This window comes from Pseudorasbora parva, chromosome 8, assembly GCF_024679245.1.
Source record: "Pseudorasbora parva isolate DD20220531a chromosome 8, ASM2467924v1, whole genome shotgun sequence".
Taxonomy (NCBI): domain Eukaryota; kingdom Metazoa; phylum Chordata; class Actinopteri; order Cypriniformes; family Gobionidae; genus Pseudorasbora; species Pseudorasbora parva.
Genome location: NC_090179.1, coordinates 17,530,222 through 17,543,497, shown reverse-complemented (window position 1 = coordinate 17,543,497; position 13,276 = coordinate 17,530,222). Strand labels below are relative to the sequence as shown.

General features: G+C 37.2%; 1 protein-coding gene across 5 annotated transcripts in view; it reads left to right on the top strand.

Annotated features, from left to right (window-relative positions):
- The first annotated feature begins 569 nt into the window (after positions 1–569).
- Positions 570–13,276, top strand: part of LOC137084205 (sialoadhesin-like) — a 28,297-nt gene continuing 15,590 nt past the window's right edge. The window contains exons 1-8 of one of the 5 annotated variants that reach the window (XM_067450242.1): positions 570–705; positions 913–967; positions 3,129–3,512; positions 9,117–9,404; positions 9,505–9,798; positions 10,145–10,525; positions 10,863–11,150; positions 11,240–11,533. In XM_067450242.1, the coding sequence (XP_067306343.1) occupies positions 928–967; positions 3,129–3,512; positions 9,117–9,404; positions 9,505–9,798; positions 10,145–10,525; positions 10,863–11,150; positions 11,240–11,533 (1,969 nt within the window). In that variant the 5' untranslated portion in view covers positions 570–705; positions 913–927. Of the gene's footprint in view, positions 706–912; positions 968–3,128; positions 3,513–5,533; positions 5,598–8,675; positions 8,912–9,116; positions 9,405–9,504; positions 9,799–10,144; positions 10,526–10,862; positions 11,151–11,239; positions 11,534–13,276 lie in introns of those variants that run through there. The other 4 variants (XM_067450243.1, XM_067450244.1, XM_067450245.1 and 1 more) reach the window with 4 other exon arrangements.

Genomic DNA, 13,276 nt, shown 5'->3' with positions numbered 1-13,276 from the left:
TTTTTAAATTTTTTAATTTTTTTTAAAGATAGAATTTTGTTGCTTTTTTTTTTTTTTTTTTTTTTTTTTGAAACACAGGGCCCTGTTGGGGCAACTTAATGGCTGCACTTTGTTCTGCACTATGTTCCACCACTTTAAGACTTTATTTGTTGTTTGTTGTGTTTTCATATTCAAAATGATTATAAGTTAGATTCAGCTTTTTGAGTTTACATTGAATGTTCAACTTATATAAAAAAAGTATGGATTATGGATTAAATGTATGTTTATGAATAAATATTGATCTGTTAAAAGCAATAATTTTGAGTTAGATGCCAAATGTTCTCCTCCTATACAAATTTGACATTGAAGGGGGTGCATACAAGACATTTGCCCACAAGCAACTATAGTAGTTGCCACACATTCAAATATGATTTTCGAGAAGAAAAAAAAAGAAAAAGAAAAAACCTGGGGAAAATAATTGCAGAACATTTTCATGACTATATGCATGAAACCATTCAGAAAAAATTTGGCCAGAAATGGGTTAAAGTGGCAGTGGGTGAGGCTAGAGCTTCATTTGTTTCAATATGTGTGGTGTCGACTGTCTTAGTTAAGCAAAACAGATGTACAAGAAAATCATACATAATTTCATCTCTGTCACTCTCTGAACTATGGCTTAGAGTGAGGGTATGTTTCACACTTCCTTGCAAATAAGACTGCATTAAGAAGGTAAGGGGGAAAAGGGGAATTTTAGAAGTGATTTTACTGATTTTTTACAAAGTGATTTTAGGCTGCATTATATTTACCAGAAGACTTAAGATGTCAGTTTCTATAAATTTAAGCCCAGCCTGTTCTTGTTTTGGTGGTCAGTTTTTGAAAATTGGTTGCAATTTATTTTGAAGTGTTATTTTTTTCCATTGTTTTGATTTCACCTAGGGCTAAGAAAGGAACATGATCATGGGACCTGTGCTTGCTCATTTGCTTTTACAAGGTATGGAATGTGTTATTTTGTTTCATTCTTCATAAAGTAGGTGCAGTAGCTTTTCTCAGGTTAGATTATTAGGTGTCTTTATTTCTGAAGATTTCTCTGCTGTCTTTTCTGCCTCTTGGTAATTTCCAGTCCAATAGTTGCACATAAAGGCCGTGCCTAAATTAAGCGTATGCATTTGTAGAGCTTCTATGACATCAGTAAAGGAATTCTTAACCAACTTCATTTAAATGTAAAGAGAACTAACACTTCTTGACCTTCAATACGTATTTTCGGTAAGGCTTTAGATTACAGCCTGGAAAGTACTGCATAATTAAAGTGAATTTACAGCATAAGTTTCGCTAATTATAGTGTAACTATAAAGTAAGTATATGGGAACAATATGTAATATTGGGGAAATAAAGGGGTAACTATTAGGAAAATGTACAAATTATTTTTACTGTAAGTATTTTTTAATTAAGCGGTAATTATACTGTAATTATTTTTTAATTAAGGGGTAATTATCTGTGTGGGTAAATTAAAGTGTCTCTTGTTCCCCTCTTGTTTCATGTAATTACAGGGTAAGTACAATAAAAACACAAATACAATCTGATATCACTCAGAAACCTTTATTTAAAAAAAAATAAATAAATGATTTAGAACACATTCATTTCTCTTGCTTGGCTTCATCCTCCTCATGTTCCTCTTCTTTTTCTTCCATGCCAGAGATGAAACTTAAGAAGGATCCCACATGTCTCTAGCTAGTATTCTGTAACTGAAAATACAGTGCGTGCAGAAATGTCCTCACCGTTTACTCGTCTTTTACCCTCATGCCATCCGAGATGTATACGACTTTATTTCCTCAGATGAACACAGAAAAATAAATAATCTCTGCTAATTAAAACTCATTTGTGTTTCTAAGAGTTAAGGCATCAAACAGCACATACAGCAATATCTACAGTAATCCATACGATCTTGAGCCAGTGCGATCTCGATCTCGATCTCGAGCCAAAGCTTGAACCAGCGCGTGCATGAGACGACAGCAAAAAAAAAAAAAAAAAAACGACAGCATCAGACATCCAAATGACCATAGTTTTTCGGCGCACGCACGTCACGCTTGATGCTTCGTGTTAAATCAACCCTTGCATGCACACGTAGATAACTGCTGGTTGGATGCGATATATTGTTATTTTATTGATGTATGTGCTGTTTGATGCCTTAACTCTTAGAAACCCAAATGAGTTTTAATAAGCAGAGATTATTTATTTTTCTGTGTTCATCTGAGGGAATTAATTCGTATACATCTTGGATGGCATGAGGGTAAAAGCCGAATAAACGGTGAGGACATTTCTGCGCGCACTGTCTTTTCAGTGTATCAGTTACAGAATACTAGCTAGAGACATGTGGGATCCTTCTTAAGATTCATCTCTGGCAAGGAAGAAAAAGAAGAGGAGGATGAGGAGGATGAAGCCAAGCAAGAGAAATTAATGTGTTCTAAATCTGTTTAAAAAAAAAGTTTTTATTTTTCATTTTTTAAATAAAGGTTTCTGAGTGATATCAGATTGTATTTATGTTTGTATTGTACTTACCACATAACTACATGAAACAAGAGGGGAACAAGAGCCACTTTAATTTACAGCCCGCACATCTATACTTACCCCGTAACTACACGGATAATTACCCCTTAATTAAAAAATACTTACAGTATAATTACCCCTTAATTAAAAAATACTTACAGTATAATTACCCCTTAATTAAAAAATACATACAGTATAATTACAGCTTAATTAAAATATATACTTACAGTATAAATAATTTGTAAATTTTTCTGAAAGTTACACCATTATTCCCCCAATATTACATATTGTTCACTTTAATTATGCAGTACTTTCCGGGCCGTAATCTAAAGCGTTACCGTATTTTCAAACACTTGTTTTAAAACCAAAATTATGTTTATGGAATGTTATCAGTTTAGTTTTTGGTCACATTCTCACTATTAACTAACTATTAACTACGACTTTTGCCACAGTAAACTCCTATGCTTATTAATAGTTAGGGTAGTTGTTACGTTTAGGTTTTGGGTAGGTTTAAGGGATGTAGAATATTGTCATGCAGAAGTGTTTACTTTAACTAAATTAAAGTTTCAGCAATTAATTTTCTCCAAATTTCACCTGTTATCCCACAGCGGTTCTGCTCTATGACACTTTAGCATGGCAAGTGAAAATGCCAAAAGACATTCATGGCCTCCAGGGTTCCTGTCTGGTTATACCATGCTCTTTCTCTTACTCATTATACCCACCCACAAACCCACGTAGAGTTGTGTGGTATCAGTGGGTCTCTAGAGGTTATCCTTTAGTTTATGATGACTGGTATCCATCTGATGTCATTGGGAAGTTCAGAGGGAAAACTAGTTTATATGGAAACCCATCATATCGGGATTGCAGTCTGCTGATCAAAAGAGTAGAACTGGCTCACCATGGAGAGAAATTATATGCATGGATTGACCCTGAAAATGTTGGAAAGAGCACCTATGCATTCTATGATGTCACCTCTACAATACTTGTTGACGGTATGCAAATAACAATATATGTCAATACCAAGACACAATGAAGTGCCTATCTCAAATTGACTTTCTTCTCATCAGTTTATTTGTTTAAAATAACATTTCAAAGTATTATACTTGCCTTATATATATATACAATAAAATAAAAACTTAATGCATTTATTTAAAGCTGCAGTCCGTAACTTTTTGCACTCTAGTGGTTAATAAACAGAACTGCATGCGTCTTGCGGAAGAACATTGCAGCTGGAGCTACTTCTCTCTGTTTATGTCTATGGCAGATCAAGCAGGGACTGTGCTCCTCCGTAGAGGTACCTACCAGTCTGGCCTGAAATAGTCCCAATATAAACACTTATTATAAGTGTACCATAATGATTCAGGGTAAGACAAAAACACGGTTTAGAAAATGGATTCATGTTGTACATTCTCATTATATAATTTTTGTAAATCTTATACACAAAAAAAAAGTTACGGACAGCAGCTTTAAATAAATATTACAACACAATCTCTCTTCTCACTCAAAACATTTAAAGCAGCACTTGGCAACTTTTGCTCTCGGGGTCCCCCTACAGTTGGGAAAAAATAATGTCCTCAACTACTGTCGTAAGCTCTGTCATCCTACAACAGGGGATGCCATCGCGCGTGCATTTGTTGACATGACAACCCTGATAGCCCATAACTAGTAATGCGCGGGTCGTCTCATAACCCGCGGACCCCGTATGTCTATTTAATGGTCGCGTGTGGGGGGCGGGTTGTAAAAATATATACAGTGGTGAGGGGCGGGCCAAATAACTTCATAAAAGCGGCCCGCGGGTTGGTGCAGCACGAACAGTTCCCCTGAATACTGCAGGAGGAGTTCACATGCAGGTGTTCTTCTGGCGTCGCATGTGAAATGTCTTCATCCCAGGTACAGTCAGTGGCATATGTTTCAGCATGTCATATGAATATAATTTCATGGGTTTTATTTTTTTCAAACGCCAAATAATCACGATGCTCACGTTTACAAGCCAGCCATTATAGTAGTCTATTGGTTACCATTTTACAGAATCAATATGATACTTCAATTCAATGTTTGAGTGGTAGCTCACCGTAACAAGCAGGACAGCATCGGTCGGGCACGCCTCCTTCAGCTCACGCCAACGAGCAAACGCTGGTCCAATGTTGATCCTCGTCCTGCCTTTAATCCCATCACTTTTTCGTTTCCTCTTGTTGCTTTCCTCCAACAAAACCTTTTCTTTCTTATTTGTCTGTGCTGCTTCGGACATGATTATATTATCCGACGAACAAAGTTGGGCTTGCACGTCCGAATTTAAGGAAGTGTGGGTGTTGGTGGAAGTGACGTATATGCCGTAAAGCAGTCGAATTTTGTAGTTCTTTTTGTTCTTTGGTTACTACCCGAAACCCGAAGTTTAAAAGTACGATTAAAAACGATACAGATCCCATCAAGCCATGGCAGACATGTCATTCAACCTATTGTAAGTCGATGTATCATCACAAGAGTCTTGAAAATATATTATTAATGTTGAAAAGTTACCTAGTGCTGATTTAATGAAATAAAGCAATAAATATTGTTTAACATTAAGACAAAAATCCTTGGAAACATTCTGGTTGTTAAACATTGTGAAATATTTTGTATGGATTAGGATTTCACCCAAAAATGAAAATTACCCCAATCATCCTTAAATCATCTTATTCTTTCAGATGAATTAAATCAGTTGGAAAAAGTCCTGGCTCTTATAATGCACTATAAGCTTTATAATGGCAGTGAATTTTTGTTACGTTTTTGGAGTTCATAAAAGTGCATCCATTCATCATATAACTGTTCCACACGGCTCCAGGGGGTTAAAGCTGCACTATTTCATTTTTCCGTCTGATAGAGGTCACCTATTCAAAGCAAAACTGCAGTTTGATGATGCCAAGTATGAGCTCAGAATCTTCTTCAGAATCCTCAAGTTTGAGCTCAGACATGTGGTCTTCACCTCACAGCCAGTGGAAAAGAATCGGGATAGGACTCAGGCAGAAATCATGTTCATGGATGCGATTATTAACATTACTGTAGTATGAAGCAGAGCAGGACCGAGTGTTAAAGGTGGGGTAAGTGATTTCTGGTTAACCATTGTTGATATTTCAAACCACCAAAACAAACACACCCCTACCCCCAAAAGGGCCCTATTTTTATAGCTCCGCCTCACACATACGTAACCCAGGCAAAGACTATGGCAGAATCTGTGTGTAACTAATCTTGGTTGAATATTCAATGAAAAAGTCACCCCTTCCATCACAAAAACACAAACCGTTTTCATGAACAACTCAATAGTACATGAGCCGACAGTCCAGCTAACGACATATTAAAAAATATGACAAAATTTGGGTTATAGCGATCACAAAAACATAAACCATTCTCATGAACAACTCGATAGAACACAAGCACAATATAGTCCCTGACAAAAGTCTTTTCGCTTATCTATTTTCTAGAAATACCTGATATTAACCTGACTTTTAATTAATACATTGGTGTTAGAAATAGCTCATATGAAAATCTAAAACCCTCCCAAATGATGTTTAATGCACTGAAATAAATAATTTTCACAGAAAAAAATATTTATAATTTAATCAAGACAGAAAGGTCAAATTTTGGCAAGACAAAAGTTTTGTTGTCTATACAGAAATTGAACAAATTTACTGCAAATACAAAAATATGTCAGCAAATTAAGTTGTGGTGCTGTGAGATCCAAATTTAATATTTTGTATGAGTTCCATGAGCTTTAAGGACTGCATCCATGCGGTTTGGCAAGGATTCATAAAATTTATTGATGAAGTCATCAGGAATAGCTAAGAAAGCAGTCTTGCATGCCTCCCAGAGTTCATTAATATTCTTTGGTTTCGTCTTCCATGCGTCCTCTTTCATCCTATCCCACATATGCTCAATGATGTTCATGTCTGGTGACTGGGCTGGCCAATCCTGGAGCATCTTGATCTTCTTCGCCTTCGCCTGTGGAGATGGAAGTATGCGATGGAGCACCATCCTGCTGCAGAATTTGGCCTCTTTTATGGTTGGGGATATAAGAGGTAGCTAAGATTTCTTGGTATTTTAGACTATTGATGTTGCCTTCCACCCTGCAGATCTCTCGCACACCCCCATACTGGATGTAACCCCAGACCATGATTTTTCCGCCACCAAACTTCACTGTTTTCTGGGTGAATCTCAGATCCATTCGGGCACCAGTAGGTCTCCTGCAATATTTGCGGCGACTGTGGTGTAATTCAACAGAAGATTCATCTGAAAATCCTCCTTCTGCCACTTTTCCTGCGTCCATCCTTTTAGCAGGCTGTGGGCCTTGGCAAATGCCACACGGTTTTTCAATTGTCTTTTGTTTAGTGTTGGCTTCTGGGCACTGATTCGACCATGGAGGCCATTTCGAGGCAGAATCCTACAAACTGTTCTGGTTGACACAGGGACTTCAGGTGACCAGGTCTCGTGGAGCTCTGCTGCAGTGGAAAATGGGCTGGCCTTGGATTTTTGAGCCAACAAACGGTCCTCTCGAGCAGTTGTCTTGCGGGGTCTGCCTGACCTGGGCTTGTCAAAAACGTCTCCAGTCTCTTCAAATCTTTTTTTAATCCTCTGTACTTGAAGCTTTGGCAGACATTGAAGGTGTCTGCCACATCAGCAGTGGATCTGGTCTTCAGCCTCTTGATAATCAAAACTTTAGACTCAGGGTGAATTTTAGGCATGTTTGCAGAGGTCTAGTTGCAGTTGATGTGAATGTCTAGCGTACTGGGGTTCTTTTATACACACCTGAGACCTAATTGATCCTTTATTAGTCACAGGGGAAGCTCATATGACAAGGTGACAACACTTATGTCTTAGCAAAAATTGACTCAATGGGCTTTACCAAGCTGTGAATATTAGAATACTTTTTGAAAGTTTAGTTTTTCACTGAAACATTATCACAAAAGCTGGTGGGATTAAAATGAGCCATTTCTTGTAAAAAAATCTTGATTAGAAATATATTTCAGCGGCACTTTAGGTCAATTTGTACACAAGCGACAAGACTTTTGTCAGGGACTGTAGTGCAGCTAACAACATACTACAATTAGGACCAGATTAGAGTTATAGCGATCACAAAAACACAAACAGTTCTCATTAACAACTCTATAGCACACAAGCACGACAGTCCCGCTAACAACATATTACAATTATGACCGGATAAGGGTTATATAGATCATGAAAAGAGGAAACAAACATATATTAGGAGTATAGTATCTTACTTGTCGGACACATTTTGTGAGCTGATGCTTGAAGCACGCAGTGATGAGATTTAGATACTTCGGTGTGGAAATGAACGGGTCTTCATCATCGCTGAAGTGAGCCACAATACGATCACAAATGGACAAACCGGTGAACATGACACACGAGCATAGTGAAGCAAAAGCCAGCATATTTTAGGCTAGTTCTTGGCTAATGTCCGTCATGTGTGACTCTTGTGTTTTGAATAATGACGTGCACAGAGCGAGAGCAAGCGCTCTTCTCACCATCATTAAAAGACATGCCCCTTACCTGCTGATTGGCTACAAGTTTGTTATTCCACTCGGCCCAAGTCCTTTTTCTAAAATGGTTTTGAAATAAAACTTACCCCACCTTTAAAGGAGCTGAGCAAGGCCGCTGGAGTGATTGTTACGCAAACACACGGCTCGCGAGCAACGGGACTTTTGCAATGTCGCCGGCGCATTTTCCACTTTTCTGGTCATTAATATGAGGTAACACAGCTCTGTTTATCATATTAGATACATTTAAGTGTGTTTAAAATAATGTTATGACGTTACTCTGTATGTTCGCTCAGCGGTTGCTGTGACACTTGTTTACACTGCTAAAAGTAAAGCGTTTCTGCAGAATAAAACCGGAAACCGAGGGTAACACAGATATGACACAATTGACAGGAGACTCCCTCAGGCTCCTTGTTTAAATTAGCAATTTTCTCACAATTTACAAATGGTTGGAAACATTTGGGATATTATCTAGCTTTCACCACATCGCCTTCTGTATTCAACTTGTGACAAAATTGAAGCACCTCTCGGACTTCAAAATGCTTGCAATGTCGTCAGACGTTGCACCTGACGACATTTCACACCAGTTTTTTTTTTTTTTTTTTTTTTTGGCGGAAGCTAGATGTTTTATTTTATAAAGTTTCAAAGTTTCTTACACAAACACATCACTTTGCTTCAGAACACTATTATTAATCCCCTGGAGCCATGTGGAGCAGTTATTTGTTGGATGGATGCATTTTTACATATTTAAAAAATGAAATTCAATGCCATTATAAAGCTTAGATTAGCCAATACTTTTTAATATAACTCCGATTTCATTTGTCTAAAAGAAGAATGTCATATACACATAGGATGACTTGAGGGTGAGTAAATCATGGGCTATTTTTCATTTTTAAAAGTATAAACTACATAGTGGTTATTCTGCTAACTTCATACATCCACAAAAAAGCTAGCTTTACGAAAAGCAGACTGCAGATCTAATATAATGAAAATCAGACATTTTTGTCCAAAAACACTTTGGCCTACTGTAAAAAATGAATAATAATAATAATATGTCATGATTTATAGTTCATCCACAGCAGCCCAGCATCATTATTTATGGAGGTGAAAAGATGGGTGACATCATCACAGTAGCATGTTCAACTTTCCACACATGTCCATACAGCCAACCGAACATCATTCTGAACGGAATAGAAGGAACTGACAAAATAGACAATAACTGTAATAATGCTGGCCAGTGCAGATCAACTCTGACACGCACAGGAAAAGTAAAGACAGAACGCTTGACTATTGAGTGTTCAGTAAAACATTATGGTGTCAGTAAAGTCACAGCTACAAAAATCAAAATTGCCAAATGTGAGTAAACACACATATAAACTACTTAGTGTGCTATTAGTTATAACTTAAATTTAAATGTCACAGTTGGACCTATTATAAGATTTCAGTTTATTTTCAGGTGTTCATCAAAGAATTTTGATTGAGCCTGAACTGGCAGATGTCACAGAGGGCGATGCAAAGACCTTCACTTGTTCCGTCTATCACTCCTGCCAGAGAGAGAATCCAACCATCACATGGAACTATAAGAACATGCAGGTCTCAACGGGGAGCAAAACACTTTCCGGTTTAGATCGAGTCACCTATTCCACCATAAACTTCCTGGGTGCAAAAGAAGACCATGGGAAGAAATTGATTTGCACTGCAACATTTTCTGGAGGAAACATCGAAGCTTCTGTTGTTTTACGCATACAGCGTGAGTCATTTGTAAGAATGTTGATTTGTAAGAATATTCATTTTTCAAAATCTGCCTTGTAATGTCTACATACAAAATTGTGGTTAATTAGAACAAATTATTTTACTATAAAAACCTTTTTAGTTTTACATAATTGTATGTTCATCAAGTTCAAAATGTGGTATTTAATATCCATTTATACTGCAAACTGGTCATTTTTCTTATAGTATTTTATTTATTATCATAATCATAAAAACAGTGGTTTTAAGCACAACTAGCTTTACAGTTTACTGCACTTTATTCTTCTTGTTCTATAAATTCTATTGTAGCAATCAGCCATGAATGTTCTCCAACTTTTGTCCCACAGGTACTGTGCATTATGATGCAATGGGATGGGAAGTGAAAATGCCAAAAGACATTCACGGTGTCAGAGGTTCCTGTCTGGTTATACCATGTTCTTTCTCTTACACATCATACCCACCCCAAAACCCACGAAGAGTTGTGTGGTATCAGTGGGTCTCTAAAGGTAATCCTTTAGTTTATGATCCTTTGCATGAAAATGATGTCATTGAGAAGTTTAGAGGAAAAACTGAGCTATTTGGAGACTCAAGTGGGAATTGCAGTCTACTGATCAAAAACCTGGAACAGACCCACCATGGAGAGACATTATACACAAGGATTGACCCTGAAAATGTTCCATGGCAAAAATACAAATTTTATGATGTCACTTCTACAATCCTTGTTGACGGTATGCAAATATTCTTTGTATAATATTCTTTCGCTTTAATATTAGTGATTGGCCAACTTTAGTAATGTATTTATTTAACTTTTCAAATGAAAGGATAATTTGCCACAAAAAGCTTTCATTTTTTAAGTCTTCAATAAAATACATAATGGGAAGTGTTTCTTTTTTTTGTTGTTGTTGTTTGTTTTTTTAAGTGGCACAGAAAAAAAAGCTATAGCATCATTTTAATATTCCACTTGTTTTTGTTGTTGTTTTTACTTATTTATTTAAAGCACTGAAATCCAAATATTTTGAAGTTTATGATGTAATAATTATAATGTTTCTGTCAATTATAAATCAGCAAGTCCACAGCAACCCAGCCTCAGTATTTATGGAGGTGACAGGATGAGTGACAGCATCACAATAGTATGTTCAACTGCCCACACGTGTCCATACAGCAAACCAAACATCATTCTGAGAGGAATAGAAGGAACCGATCAATTAGACAATGAGCATATTAAAGACGGCCTGTGGAAAATAACTCTGACACGCACTGGCGTCGTACAGGCAGAAAGCTCCACTATTGAGTGTTCAGTAACACATCATGGTGGCTTAACAGTGGAAGCTAAGCAGGTCAAAAATGCGCAATGTAAGTGAAAATTAATATATACTGCTTTGTCTTATATTAGCATTAGCATTCACATTTGGACCTATTTCGAGGTTTAATTTCAATTTCAGGTGTTCATCAAAAAATAATGATTGAGCCTGATCTGGCAGATGTCACAGAAGGCGTCGCAAAGACCTTCACTTGCTCCGTCTATCACTCCTGCCAGAGAGAGACTCCAACCATCACATGGAACTATGAGAACATGCAGGTCTCAACGGGGAGCAAAACACTTTCCGGGGTAGATCGGGTCACCTTTTCCAACATAACCTTTCTGGGTGAAAAAGACGACAATGGGAAAAAATTGATATGTTCTGCAAAAATTTCTGGAGGAAACACTGAAACCTATGTTGTTTTACGTGTACAGCGTAAGTAATTTGTTAGGGTCTCGTGTGTGAACTCTACATCTCTTGTCGTAATCTTTTTTTTTGTTGTTAGAATTGTTTTGATAAATTATTTTTCATTTTTGTGTAAATTTCACTATTCTATTTGCCTTGTTGTAATGTCTGCATACTAAACTGTGGTTGATATTTCGTGCATTTATTTGTGTACCATGCATTGTACCATCCTGGGGACTCATTTATAAAACTTTCCATAGATTTCACCCTAAAGGTAGATTCACACCGGACGAGAATAGAGCATCTGGAGCGAATTTTTTCCATGTTAAGTCAATGGAAAAGTGCGTTGATGCCCGTCTGGAGGTCCTGCGGCGCGATAGACGCATTTTGCGTGGCGCCATGGACACGATTCCGCCTCATTTGCGCGTCCAGTTCACCACTTCGAATGATGAATTTGAAGCCATACCCACGTTAAGCGCGAATGGTGCTTTTTGTGCATTCATGCGTGAATTTGTGTCTACGTTTTTAACTTTGCTGTCATTTCACGCCGTGTTAACCAATGAGGAGCATGCTTGCTGCTGTCACATGGTAAAGTGCCGTAATGAGAAACCCTGCATAATTAAAAAGTACTGTTATTTTGTCACTAAATGTAGTTTTCTGTGGGTAATGTAGTTGTTTAAAGCTAAAATATGTGGTTTATTTATAAAGACAGCACCTATTTAAAAAAAATTATCTTGCGTTTTTGGAGTTGTGATCCAGGCGATCACCGGGCGCTCAGAGCTCGTTAATCCCAGCGAGAGCAGCCTTTCCTCGCCTAGCCCTTCTGCCGTTTGCCGCTGGCTCGGATGTCTCTGTAGTGGTTAAACATGAGATATAAATCGTCTTGTTTACATCTAATGGGCGATCTGTGGTCTAATCAATCTATTGTTGCCTACCAAATCGTTTTGACTGAGGGCAAAGTGAAGTTTCATAACTTTAAATTTTTTAAGGATATAAAAATATACATGCAGTACAGATCCAGGTAATCCAGGTAACGTCAATGCGTTGGCCGAACCACAATTGTGTGGCTGTTAATGCTTAATATTTTTTAAGCGCTTAAAATTAAAAGAGGCAGAGTGGGGTTTTATGACACATTTCTCCTGGAGCGCCTTGAATGCGCCTCTATTTCGCTTCAATTGCTCGATTTCTATGTGTGTCCAATTCGCTGCGGACGCGCGAATAGATTCAAAATGTTCACGTGTCAAACTAGACACGGTAGACGCGAGTTTGACGCTCTATTCGCGTCCGGTGTGAAGGTAGCATAAAAGTGTACGCTAGATTTTGCCTGAGCACAATTTTTTATTTATTTATAAAACCATGTGTATGCCAGAACGTGCGCAAATATTCCTTTATAAATCACAGCCAGCAGAAGATTGTGCATTATGTGCATCTCCACCCTGTCTCCTCCCCGAAATCACCATATATGGAGCTTACAATGCTTAGTTTTACTATGCATGACCTCATCTGCATATAATTTGCATGCATATTCCCATAATGTCAAAGCTACAAGACATTGAAATATATTAGATATGGACTATAAATACCCTTTGTGCCTTACATATTACATTGCTGAAAATAATTTAATATCGTTTCTATGTTGTAGAATAAATATCAAAATATCCATAAAGCTAAAAAAATGTTTTAATAAAGTGTTATTTTAATTCAAAATATTTTGTTAATTTTACACACTTTCAATCAAATAAAATTCATAATTTATAAAATAATGTGAACATA